Source organism: Pelobates fuscus, chromosome 5 (genome assembly GCF_036172605.1).
Source record: "Pelobates fuscus isolate aPelFus1 chromosome 5, aPelFus1.pri, whole genome shotgun sequence".
Lineage (NCBI taxonomy): Eukaryota > Metazoa > Chordata > Amphibia > Anura > Pelobatidae > Pelobates > Pelobates fuscus.
In genome coordinates, this window is record NC_086321.1 from 337,586,742 (window position 1) to 337,600,188 (window position 13,447).

General features: G+C 56.3%; 1 protein-coding gene across 1 annotated transcript in view; it reads right to left on the bottom strand.

Moving 5' to 3' along the window:
• LOC134611650 (fer-1-like protein 4) overlaps positions 1–13,447 on the bottom strand; it is a 192,427-nt gene that overhangs the window by 14,056 nt on the left and 164,924 nt on the right. Inside the window, exons 39-42 of the mRNA XM_063455751.1 lie at positions 6,690–6,868; positions 1,402–1,487; positions 818–916; positions 80–321 (exon numbers count right to left, since the gene is read on the bottom strand). Of these exons, the coding sequence (XP_063311821.1) occupies positions 80–321; positions 818–916; positions 1,402–1,487; positions 6,690–6,868 (606 nt within the window). The remainder of the gene's footprint in view (positions 1–79; positions 322–817; positions 917–1,401; positions 1,488–6,689; positions 6,869–13,447) is intronic.

Below are 13,447 nucleotides of genomic sequence, written 5' to 3' on the forward strand. Positions count from 1 at the left end.
ATCAAATCTAATTGGAATTTCACCTTTTTAATATTAATGTCTCACAGTCAAAACATTTTAATCTTGAATTATGACTTACCTAGAAAATCGTTAGCAGATATGCGGTCATAATCCCAAACTTGAAGGACAAGCACAGCTGGTTCTCTAAACTCTGACTCTTCTAATGAAAAAAAGGATTCCTTCTTCTTGAAGGTGATTTCTTTCTCTGTGGGGAGGTAGTCAAAACGGAAGACAAACCTCCAGTTAAAGTTTCCTTCTCCAGTCAAGGAGTTAAAATGTACATCCGTTTCCTGCTTGTCACCATCCAACCCACGTATCCAGCTGCAAAAATAATCCATCTTTAGTTACCAATTCAATATTAAAAACAAACTGAAGTGTGCGATTCTATCATTGTGCTTACATATTCATTATGTGGAAGGGTAATCCATCTGGAAGCCTTGGGTCCTAAGGAGTAGTTATTTTGCCCCTTGCCCTAATAATAATTTCACTTTATTTCGCACATCAAAGTTCCATCTGGGGACCTCATGAGTAGTTCTATTCCCCATGGCCTGAAGGCGGTTTTCATTGTATTACATGACTCAGATGACATGATTTTATTAGAAAACTGGTTGACCGTCATAAAATATAATGTTCTATAGCTCATCCTACACAATAGCTATTGAAAACTTTTGATCAGTTTTTTAATTGCTATATCTCAGCTTTATACAGAACTCTCTGTCTATACTGTCTAGCTATCATAATCTATAATATATAGTGGAAGGAAAAGGGTCAGTAAAAACTGTAATATGCACAATACAATGTTACATATAGTACATACCCTTTCACATAAATGTCACTTGATGGTGTACCGGTAAAAGGATTCACGTCATCAAGAATTACATCATCAGTATTCCAAATGATGACACGCAACTCATAGCTACAATTAAAGAATAAAAAACAAGTGAAGAAAACACAACAGGACATCAGCATTGTTAGAGAATTGTACTATAGATATATTACAAGTAATACATGTAACGAACTTAATTTCAGTTCTCCAATTGATATCAATAGAATTTTTTTTTTTATTCATTACTATAGATAGGCTTATCTCTTACATTGGCATTGAGCCATGGGAGAGAGCATGATATTGTGAAGAGATGGGTGATGTTGGAGCTACCATTATTTTAGCAAGGTCATGGAGAAGCAGTGATAAATGGATGGGTAGTCTATCACAAACATTACATAGTTCATAGTCTACAGGCTAGATTCTACAGGCTAGATTCTAAGAGTTCAGCTTATCACTGAATAGAATTCCTTCTACATACATGCTATTCAGTTACTAGAGTTCAATTTAAATCAAGTTAATAGAACTCAGCCCTATGAGCGAGCCAGAGTTTCTTCAACAACATGTATAATTTTTACCTGACTGGTTCACGTGGTTTAATGTTTACAGCCGGAGGTGCAGGGACATCATTGGGAAACATATCAATCCACATGTGAAGAGAACCCTGGAAGGCAGATGTTCACAAGTCATTTACAATTCACAAGTCATACACTGAATAGCAAAGCAGTCACCTGTCACAAATAAGATCACTATAACGTAAAAACAATACTTTTCAATTCTCATGAAAAAGGTAAACAACTGAGGACTAGTTTCTATTATAAGAGCTGTAAAATATCAAGGGGCATGGGTGAGTGGCAAGTTATTACACAGCATCTCCTCTTCTGTACCATCACTTATTGTAGCAAGTTCAAGCAGGACCAAGGCAGGAAGTGTGTATATTTCTCTGTTCAGTCTGTCATTGGAGCTCAAAGTGGCATGAGGAGCTCAACTATAAGACCAGACAGAGGAACATATGGATCTTTATCCCTAATGTCCCCAAGTTTTCATCCAACTCATGTGTCCTTTATGTCATTTTTTATTCTTAATATATCTCCAGACAGGGGTCAAGTCCTGGGTAAAAAAGTGCAGGAACTCACCCAAGATCCATGAAGGGATCAAGGGAAGGGATGAAGGGAGCAGGGGCTGATGAAGGGAGCAGGGGCTGATGAAGGGAGCAGGGGCTGAGGAAGGGAGCAGGGGCTGAGGAAGGGAGCAGGGGCTGAGGAAGGGAGCAGGGGCTGAGGAAGGGAGCAGGGGCTGAGGAAGGGAGCAGGGGCTGAGGAAGGGAGCAGGGGCTGAGGAGGGGAACAGGGCCTGAGTAAGAAGACAGGGCTTGAGGAGGGGGGCAGGGACTGAGGAGAGAGACAGGCACTGAGGAGGGGGGCAGGCACTGAGGAGGGGGGCAGGCACTGAGGAGGGGGGCAGGCACTGAGGAGGGGGGCAGGCACTGAGGAGGGAGACAGGCACTGAGGAGGGAGACAGGCACTGAGGAGGGAGACAGGCACTGAGGAGGGGGGCAGGGACTGAGTAACGGGACAGGGCCTTAAATAGGGGGACAGGGACTGAGGAGGGGGACAGGGACTGGGGAGGGGGACAGGGACTGGGGAGGGGGACAGGGACTGGGGAAAGGGACTGAGGAGGGAGACAGGGACTGAGGAGGGAGACAGGGACTGAGGAGGGAGACAGGCACTGAGGAGGGGGGCAGGGACTGAGTAACGGGACAGGGCCTTAAATAGGGGGACAGGGACTGGGGAGGGGGACAGGGACTGGGGAGGGGGACAGGGACTGGGGAGGGGGACAGGGACTGGGGAAAGGGACTGAGGAGGGAGACAGGGACTGAGGAGGGAGACAGGGACTGAGGAGGGAGACAGGGACTGAGGAGGGGGACAGGGACTGAGGAGGGAGACAGGGACTGAGGAGGGAGACAGGGACTGAGGAGGGAGACAGGGACTGAGGAGGGAGACAGGGACTGAGGAGGGAGACAGGGACTGAGGAGGGAGACAGGGACTGAGGAGGGAGACAGGGACTGAGGAGGGAGACGGGGACTGAGGAGGGAGACAGGGACTGGGGAGGGGGACGGGGACTGGGGAGGGGGACGGGGACTGGGGAGGGGGACGGGGACTGGGGAGGGGGACAGGGACTGGGGAGGGGGACAGGGACTGGGGAGGGGGACAGGGACTGGGGAGGGGGACAGGGACTGGGGAGGGGGACAGGGACTGGGACTGGGGAGGGAGACAGGGACTGAGGAGGGGGACAGGGACTGAGGAGGGGGACAGGGACTGAGGAGGGGGACAGGGACTGAGGAGGGGGATAGGGCTTGAGGAGGGGGACAGGGACTGGGGAAAGGGACTAAGGAGGGGGACAGGAACTGAGGAGGGGGGACAGGGCCTTAAATAGGGGGTCAGGGACTGAGGAGGGGGACAGGGACTGGAGAAAGGGACTAAGGAGGGGGACAGGGCCTTAAATAGGGAGACAGGGACTGAGGAGGGAGACAGGGACTGAGGAGGGAGACAGGGACTGAGGAGGGAGACAGGGACTGAGGAGGGAGACAGGGACTGAGGAGGGAGACAGGGACTGAGGAGGGAGACAGGGACTGAGGAGGGAGACAGGGACTGAGGAGGGAGACAGGGACTGGGGAGGGGGACAGGGACTGGGGAGGGGGACAGGGACTGGGGAGGGGGACAGGGACTGGGGAGGGGGACAGGGACTGGGGAGGGGGACAGGGACTGGGGAGGGGGACGGGGGCTGGGACTGGGGAGGGGGACAGGGACTGGGGAGGGGGACAGGGACTGGGGAGGGGGACAGGGACTGAGGAGGGGGGACAGGGCCTTAAATAGGGGGTCAGGGACTGAGGAGGGGGACAGGGACTGGAGAAAGGGACTAAGGAGGGGGACAGGAACTGAGGAGGGGGACAGGGCCTTAAATAGGGAGACAGGGACTGAGGAGGGAGACAGGGACTGAGGAGGGAGACAGGGACTGAGGAGGGAGACAGGGACTGAGGAGGGGGGCAGGGACTGAGGAGGGGGGCAGGGACTGAGGAGGGGGGCAGGGACTGAGGAGGGGGGCAGGGACTGGGGAGGGGGTCAGGGACTGGGGAGGGGGTCAGGGACTGGGGAGGGGGGCAGGGACTGGGGAGGGGGGCAGGGACTGGGGAGGGGGGCAGGGACTGGGGAGGGGGGTAGGGACTGGGGAGAGGGCAGGGACTGGGGAGAGGGCGACAGGGACTGGGGAGGGGGACAGGGACTGGGGAGGGGGACAGGGACTGGGGAGGGGGACAGGGGCTGGGGAGGGGGACGGGGGCTGGGACTGGGGAGGGGGACAGGGACTGGGGAGGGGGACAGGGACTGAGGAGGGGGACAGGGACTGAGGAGGGGGGACAGGGCCTTAAATAGGGGGTCAGGGACTGAGGAGGGGGACAGGGACTGGAGAAAGGGACTAAGGAGGGGGACAGGAACTGAGGAGGGGGACAGGGCCTTAAATAGGGAGACAGGGACTGAGGAGGGAGACAGGGACTGAGGAGGGGGGCAGGGACTGAGGAGGGGGGCAGGGACTGAGGAGGGGGGCAGGGACTGAGGAGGGGGGCAGGGACTGAGGAGGGGGGCAGGGACTGGGGAGGGGGGCAGGGACTGGGGAGGGGGGCAGGGACTGGGGAGGGGGGCAGGGACTGGGGAGAGGGCAGGGACTGGGGAGGGGACGGGGACTGGGGAGGGGGACGGGGACTGGGGAGGGGGACAGGGACTGGGGAGGGGGACAGGGACTGGGGAGGGGGACAGGGACTGGGGAGGGGGACAGGGACTGAGGAGGGGGACAGGGACTGAGGAGGGGGACAGGGACTGAGGAGGGGGATAGGGCTTGAGGAGGGGGACAGGGCTTGAGGAGGGGGACAGGGACTGGGGAAAGGGACTAAGGAGGGGGACAGGAACTGAGGAGGGGGGACAGGGCCTTAAATAGGGGGTCAGGGACTGAGGAGGGGGACAGGGACTGGAGAAAGGGACTAAGGAGGGGGACAGGAACTGAGGAGGGGGACAGGGCCTTAAATAGGGAGACAGGGACTGAGGAGGGAGACAGGGACTGAGGAGGGGGGCAGGGGCTGAGGAGGGGGGCAGGGACTGAGGAGGGGGGCAGGGACTGAGGAGGGGGGCAGGGACTGAGGAGGGGGGCAGGGACTGAGGAGGAGGGCAGGGACTGGGGAGGGGGCAGGGACTGGGGAGGGGGGCAGGGACTGGGGAGGGGGACGGGGACAGGGACTGGGGAGGGGGACGGGGACTGGGGAGGGGGACGGGGACGGGGACTGGGGAGGGGGACGGGGACTGGGGAGGGGGACAGGGACTGGGGAGGGGGACAGGGACTGGGGAGGGGGACAGGGACTGGGGAGGGGGACAGGGACTGGGGAGGGGGACAGGGACTGGGGAGGGGGACAGAGACTGGGGAGGGGGACAGAGACTGGGGAGGGGGACAGGGAGTGAGGAGGGGGACAGGGACTGAAGAGGGGGACAGGGACTGGGGAGGGGGATAGGGACTGAAGAGGGGGACAGGGACTGGGGAGGGGGACAGGGACTGGGGAGGGGGACAGGGACTGGGGAGGGGGGCAGGGACTGGGGAGGGGGACAGGGACTGGGGAGGGGGGCAGGGACTGGGGAGGGGGACAGGGACTGGGGAGGGGGACAGGGACTGGGGAGGGGGACAGGGACTGAGGAGGGGGACAGGGACTGGGGAGATGGACAGGGACTCAGGAAAGGGATTAAAAACAAACAAAAAAAAACTAAAGTGCCTTCCCCCCTCCCTGAGGCTTACCTTGGGCCAGGAGGGGTGGGACAGGATCTGGAACCTGCAGCCTGCAGTCAGTGGAGTAAGCCGGCCTCTCCTGATGATGTCAGGAGGAGGGGGCGTGGCTTTCTATGCTCCCCAGCGGTCCTGTGAGAAGAGCAGAGAAAGTCACGCCCCCTCCTCCTGACATCATCAGGAGAGGCCGGACGACTCCACTGACTGCAGGGGGAGAGGTGAGTTTAAAAATCCGAGTCCCCAGTCAGAGGCAGGGGATTCGGATTTGTGCTCCCCCTGCTCTGGCAGCCGCTTGTGCCAGCCCTGGGTCCTGCAGGACTAGTAATGGGAACGGCGTTCCTGCTGTGGAAAAAGTGCAGGAACGCCGTTCCCACGCGTTCCTGCAGGACTCGAGCCCTGTCTCCAGACAACTAATAGATCATGTCACAGTTATATTCTTCCCCAATCAGTACGTCCATAACAGCCCTCAAAAAAATGAAGAATATTTTTTTTAAATCCACAGTCTACATCTCAAATTTATCAGCCTACTCATGTCCTGAATCCTCACCTGCTAACTCCCATCCACCTCCCTCCAGAAGTCAATTCTAGTTCCAGTAATTGCTGGCAATTTTATGACTCCAGCACCCCACTAGCTAGTTCAAGGTTCCACATGCTTAAATACACCTTGACCATGTAGTACTAACTAATTCTCATCCACCCAGGTCCTGGTTCCAAACATTGTCGGTCTAGTTCATGACCCCAATGACCCACTTTCTAGTTCGTGTCCACTCCCCACCTCCCTATATGTATGCTCTTACCCAGTTTAAATCCTTATTTTCAGTGATTTCATGCCATCAGACTGTCTCCCTCCAGTCCATGTTTAAATTGTCTTCCTCAGTTAGTCCAACTCCTAATTTCTTCCCTACCGTATCAAGTCCCCAATCTTAACCCTATATCACATTTCTAACCACTTCAGCCAGTTCAATTCCCCATTTTCTTCAACAGTTTATGTTACAAATATTTATTTGCATACATGGCATATAATCATGCAAGTTGGATTCCTTACCTGCCCCAGACCTGGGTTTTCTTCATTATACAGAGTTCTTACTTCCACATGTTCCGGTACTAGTCTGTTTCCATACTCTGGCATTTCATCCCAGTGCTGCAGAACATACAAAGCTTGATGTTCATCGTACTCTGCCGATACCTCCCCTTCCTCTGTGTTCTTGTCTTTTATAGCTGCCTCTGAAATTATAGAAAGTAATTTAATACCTAAATTCTCTTTTAGGCTTCTAAAAGACAGTGCTGTACATGCGCACCTCTTATTGCAGATTTAATGGACACAGATATTTCCTGTGTGACTGTTTCTGAATGATATAGTTGTTAGCTTGTGTACGAGCATGTGTATTATGTAAACATTTGAGCTATTTTAGATGCACTCAGTCCAGGATCTTGAATTAAAATTGGCGAAAGCACAAAAGTTCACATTTTGTTTGCCACATGATACTCTTTCTCTGTTTCGAAATAGTTTTCAGGTTGATTGGGAAAACACTCCGTCTTTGCTGGGCTTTTGGCTGACCAAAGACCCCTACAGACAACTTCAAGTAAACATTTAGAAATTTACATTTTGGAATAAATAGGGTACTTGAGATTAGGGATGTGCATGGGGAAAATATTCGGTTAGGTTCGTCATTCCGAAATTCAGAACTTCTGCACTTCGGATGTTCTCTTGCAGCCGCTTAGTAGATAGCTCTCTAATTACCACGGCATTAGGGAGCTATCTAGGGGCATTAGGGGTATGTCTAGTGAGCAGCCTGTGGTGAGTGGGGGCCCTAAAGTAGAATAAGCAGGAGGGACCTATTGTCCTCCTGAGCTGCGGGTGGGGGCCCTAAAGTAGAATAATGGGGGGGGGACCTATTGTCCTCCCCCCGACCCCCACCCCTGAGTGGCAGGTGGGGGCCCTAAATTAGAATAAGGGGGGGACCTATTGTCCTCCCCCCTGGCCGCCACCCCTGAGCGGTGGGTCGGGGCCCTAAATTCCAATAAGGGGGGGACCTATTGTCCTCCCGTCCAGCCCCCACCCCTGAGCGGCGGGTGGGAGCCCTAAATAAAAATTGTACCCCCCCAGGTGACATGGGGTCCCCAAACCCCTAGTCACCCCCCTCCCCAAAAAAATGAATAAACCTACCTACCCCACTCACCCTAAAAATAGTGAGCGGGAAACAATAACTAAGTACCTGTAAAAAAATAAATAAAACTTACCATTTGATGTCTTTTTTTTTCTAAAAAAGAAGATTCCCCCCTCCCCTTATTCTGATATAGGGCCCCCACCCGCCCCCGCTTTGAAGTAATTCAGGGACCCCACATGTGCGTCAGGGGTGAGGGCCAGGGGGAGGACAATAGGTCCCCCCCTGTTTTTATGATTTAGGGCCCCCACCCGCCGCTCAGGGGTGGGGGCCGGACAATAGATTCCCCCCTCCCCCTTATTCTGATTTAGGGCACATTTAGAGCCTCCACCCTCCGCTCAGGGGTGGGGGAGGACAATAGGTATAGCGAGTAGGGTCACAATTTACTAATACTAAGTAATTTTTACTTAGTATTAGTAAATTTGGCTGAAAGACCAATTTAGGTCTTTCAGCCTTTTGGTAGATAGCTCCCTAATACCGTGGGAATTAGGGAGTTATCTACTTACTCATTCCCATCCATTGACTGTAACTTGGATTTTATACGAACGTGTTACTTAATTGTTGTAAGTGTTGCAAATGCTTACAGTTAAATCCTGGTAATGTTTGTATACTTGTTATTTAAACTGGTATACAGTGTAACATTCTTCATTCTTACAACGGGTATATTAGTACTTCGGCAATTCTGTGCTTCGGAACTTCGGCACTTTGGCTATTCAGCTATTCGGACATTCGGAAGTATCCGAATGTCCGAATTGCCCGAAATTAGTCCAAATTGACATTTGGAACGAAACGAATTGCAAATGTCTACTTAAGAATCTATCAAGCTTAGGTGAGACTATGGCAGTGAAAATATCAGAACTACTGAAATTAGTAGTTAATATAATTTATGTTTTTCAGAGACTTCCAATTTACATCTTAAATTCTACGTTCCAATTAAAGCAAACATTTTTTAATAAGTTTACGTTGGATAAAAAAGGCAAAAGTGAATCTAAAACTGTTGTATACCTGATTTAGGTGGGAAGATCGACCTTTACGATTGTGAAACAATATTATAAAGCTGTATTATAATATTTAAAGGTATTCAAGTGCATTTTCCTCTGAGACTGATTAATTGGGCTATAAAATATAGAATGGCTAATAAAGATTTAAAGAGACATTCTACTGCCCAAATAAAAATACAAAATCACTGTTAAGTAGGTATAACCCAATGAAAACATGTTCACATTTAATTATGCATTTTTTTAAATTGTGGAATATCTAAAAATGATCTCTCGTCTGAAGCAGGGGTCAAGTCCTGGGTAAAAAAGTGCAGGAACTCACCCAAGATCCATGAAGGGATCAAGGGAAGGGATGAAGGGAGCAGGGGCTGATGAAGGGAGCAGGGGCTGATGAAGGGAGCAGGGGCTGAGGAAGGGAGCAGGGGCTGAGGAAGGGAGCAGGGGCTGAGGAAGGGAGCAGGGGCTGAGGAAGGGAGCAGGGGCTGAGGAAGGGAGCAGGGGCTGAGGAAGGGAGCAGGGGCTGAGGAGGGGAACAGGGCCTGAGTAAGAAGACAGGGCTTGAGGAGGGGGGCAGGGACTGAGGAGAGAGACAGGCACTGAGGAGGGGGGCAGGCACTGAGGAGGGGGGCAGGCACTGAGGAGGGGGGCAGGCACTGAGGAGGGGGGCAGGCACTGAGGAGGGAGACAGGCACTGAGGAGGGAGACAGGCACTGAGGAGGGAGACAGGCACTGAGGAGGGGGGCAGGGACTGAGTAACGGGACAGGGCCTTAAATAGGGGGACAGGGACTGAGGAGGGGGACAGGGACTGGGGAGGGGGACAGGGACTGGGGAGGGGGACAGGGACTGGGGAAAGGGACTGAGGAGGGAGACAGGGACTGAGGAGGGAGACAGGGACTGAGGAGGGAGACAGGGACTGAGGAGGGAGACAGGCACTGAGGAGGGGGGCAGGGACTGAGTAACGGGACAGGGCCTTAAATAGGGGGACAGGGACTGGGGAGGGGGACAGGGACTGGGGAGGGGGACAGGGACTGGGGAGGGGGACAGGGACTGGGGAAAGGGACTGAGGAGGGAGACAGGGACTGAGGAGGGAGACAGGGACTGAGGAGGGAGACAGGGACTGAGGAGGGAGACAGGGACTGAGGAGGGGGACAGGGACTGAGGAGGGAGACAGGGACTGAGGAGGGAGACAGGGACTGAGGAGGGAGACAGGGACTGAGGAGGGAGACAGGGACTGAGGAGGGAGACAGGGACTGAGGAGGGAGACAGGGACTGAGGAGGGAGACGGGGACTGAGGAGGGAGACGGGGACTGAGGAGGGAGACGGGGACTGAGGAGGGAGACAGGGACTGGGGAGGGGGACGGGGACTGGGGAGGGGGACGGGGACTGGGGAGGGGGACGGGGACTGGGGAGGGGGACGGGGACTGGGGAGGGGGACAGGGACTGGGGAGGGGGACAGGGACTGGGGAGGGGGACAGGGACTGGGACTGGGGAGGGAGACAGGGACTGAGGAGGGGGACAGGGACTGAGGAGGGGGACAGGGACTGAGGAGGGGGACAGGGACTGAGGAGGGGGATAGGGCTTGAGGAGGGGGACAGGGACTGGGGAAAGGGACTAAGGAGGGGGACAGGAACTGAGGAGGGGGGACAGGGCCTTAAATAGGGGGTCAGGGACTGAGGAGGGGGACAGGGACTGGAGAAAGGGACTAAGGAGGGGGACAGGGCCTTAAATAGGGAGACAGGGACTGAGGAGGGAGACAGGGACTGAGGAGGGAGACAGGGACTGAGGAGGGAGACAGGGACTGAGGAGGGAGACAGGGACTGAGGAGGGAGACAGGGACTGAGGAGGGAGACAGGGACTGAGGAGGGAGACAGGGACTGGGGAGGGGGACAGGGACTGGGGAGGGGGACAGGGACTGGGGAGGGGGACAGGGACTGGGGAGGGGGACAGGGACTGGGGAGGGGGACAGGGACTGGGGAGGGGGACGGGGGCTGGGACTGGGGAGGGGGACAGGGACTGGGGAGGGGGACAGGGACTGGGGAGGGGGACAGGGACTGAGGAGGGGGGACAGGGCCTTAAATAGGGGGTCAGGGACTGAGGAGGGGGACAGGGACTGGAGAAAGGGACTAAGGAGGGGGACAGGAACTGAGGAGGGGGACAGGGCCTTAAATAGGGAGACAGGGACTGAGGAGGGAGACAGGGACTGAGGAGGGAGACAGGGACTGAGGAGGGGGGCAGGGACTGAGGAGGGGGGCAGGGACTGAGGAGGGGGGCAGGGACTGAGGAGGGGGGCAGGGACTGGGGAGGGGGTCAGGGACTGGGGAGGGGGTCAGGGACTGGGGAGGGGGGCAGGGACTGGGGAGGGGGGCAGGGACTGGGGAGGGGGGCAGGGACTGGGGAGGGGGGTAGGGACTGGGGAGAGGGCAGGGACTGGGGAGAGGGCGACAGGGACTGGGGAGGGGGACAGGGACTGGGGAGGGGGACAGGGACTGGGGAGGGGGACAGGGGCTGGGGAGGGGGACGGGGGCTGGGACTGGGGAGGGGGACAGGGACTGGGGAGGGGGACAGGGACTAAGGAGGGGGACAGGGACTGAGGAGGGGGGACAGGGCCTTAAATAGGGGGTCAGGGACTGAGGAGGGGGACAGGGACTGGAGAAAGGGACTAAGGAGGGGGACAGGAACTGAGGAGGGGGACAGGGCCTTAAATAGGGAGACAGGGACTGAGGAGGGAGACAGGGACTGAGGAGGGGGGCAGGGACTGAGGAGGGGGGCAGGGACTGAGGAGGGGGGCAGGGACTGAGGAGGGGGGCAGGGACTGAGGAGGGGGGCAGGGACTGGGGAGGGGGGCAGGGACTGGGGAGGGGGGCAGGGACTGGGGAGGGGGGCAGGGACTGGGGAGAGGGCAGGGACTGGGGAGGGGACGGGGACTGGGGAGGGGGACGGGGACTGGGGAGGGGGACAGGGACTGGGGAGGGGGACAGGGACTGGGGAGGGGGACAGGGACTGGGGAGGGGGACAGGGACTGAGGAGGGGGACAGGGACTGAGGAGGGGGACAGGGACTGAGGAGGGGGATAGGGCTTGAGGAGGGGGACAGGGCTTGAGGAGGGGGACAGGGACTGGGGAAAGGGACTAAGGAGGGGGACAGGAACTGAGGAGGGGGGACAGGGCCTTAAATAGGGGGTCAGGGACTGAGGAGGGGGACAGGGACTGGAGAAAGGGACTAAGGAGGGGGACAGGAACTGAGGAGGGGGACAGGGCCTTAAATAGGGAGACAGGGACTGAGGAGGGAGACAGGGACTGAGGAGGGGGGCAGGGGCTGAGGAGGGGGGCAGGGACTGAGGAGGGGGGCAGGGACTGAGGAGGGGGGCAGGGACTGAGGAGGGGGGCAGGGACTGAGGAGGAGGGCAGGGACTGGGGAGGGGGCAGGGACTGGGGAGGGGGCAGGGACTGGGGAGGGGGGCAGGGACTGGGGAGGGGGACGGGGGCAGGGACTGGGGAGGGGGACGGGGACAGGGACTGGGGAGGGGGACGGGGACTGGGGAGGGGGACGGGGACGGGGACTGGGGAGGGGGACGGGGACTGGGGAGGGGGACAGGGACTGGGGAGGGGGACAGGGACTGGGGAGGGGGACAGGGACTGGGGAGGGGGACAGGGACTGGGGAGGGGGACAGAGACTGGGGAGGGGGACAGAGACTGGGGAGGGGGACAGGGAGTGAGGAGGGGGACAGGGACTGAAGAGGGGGACAGGGACTGGGGAGGGGGACAGGGACTGGGGAGGGGGACAGGGACTGAGGAGGGGGACAGGGACTGGGGAGATGGACAGGGACTCAGGAAAGGGATTAAAAACAAACAAAAAAAAACTAAAGTGCCTTCCCCCCTCCCTGAGGCTTACCTTGGGCCAGGAGGGGTGGGACAGGATCTGGAACCTGCAGCCTGCAGTCAGTGGAGTAAGCCGGCCTCTCCTGATGATGTCAGGAGGAGGGGGCGTGGCTTTCTATGCTCCCCAGCGGTCCTGTGAGAAGAGCAGAGAAAGTCACGCCCCCTCCTCCTGACATCATCAGGAGAGGCCGGACGACTCCACTGACTGCAGGGGGAGAGGTGAGTTTAAAAATCCGAGTCCCCAGTCAGAGGCAGGGGATTCGGATTTGTGCTCCCCCTGCTCTGGCAGCCGCTTGTGCCAGCCCTGGGTCCTGCAGGACTAGTAATGGGAACGGCGTTCCTGCTGTGGAAAAAGTGCAGGAACGCCGTTCCCACGCGTTCCTGCAGGACTCGAGCCCTGGTCTGAAGCATTTGCAACCTGCCCCCCTTCAAACCCAGCCCAGACTATCTGTAGCTGTACATCCAATCACAGACATCCCAAGCTCAATGAGATGTAGTCCACCAGATCTGGATTGCCAAAGGTTGCTTACTCCTGGCCTATTCGGTTTCAAGAATCTAGATGCCAGACAGAATATCTGTTCAAACCCAAGAAGATGGTTGCCATGTTTAAGATTGTTTCCTTGGGGCTTCTTTGTTTGTAGTCGACACATGGTCAAGGCAAGATTGACAGTCATTCCTTAATAGTTACAACTACAATCAGAATGTAAAGCCATGTATGTCCTCTTTTAGTTACCTAGTGGTGTATATGGGTATAATTACATG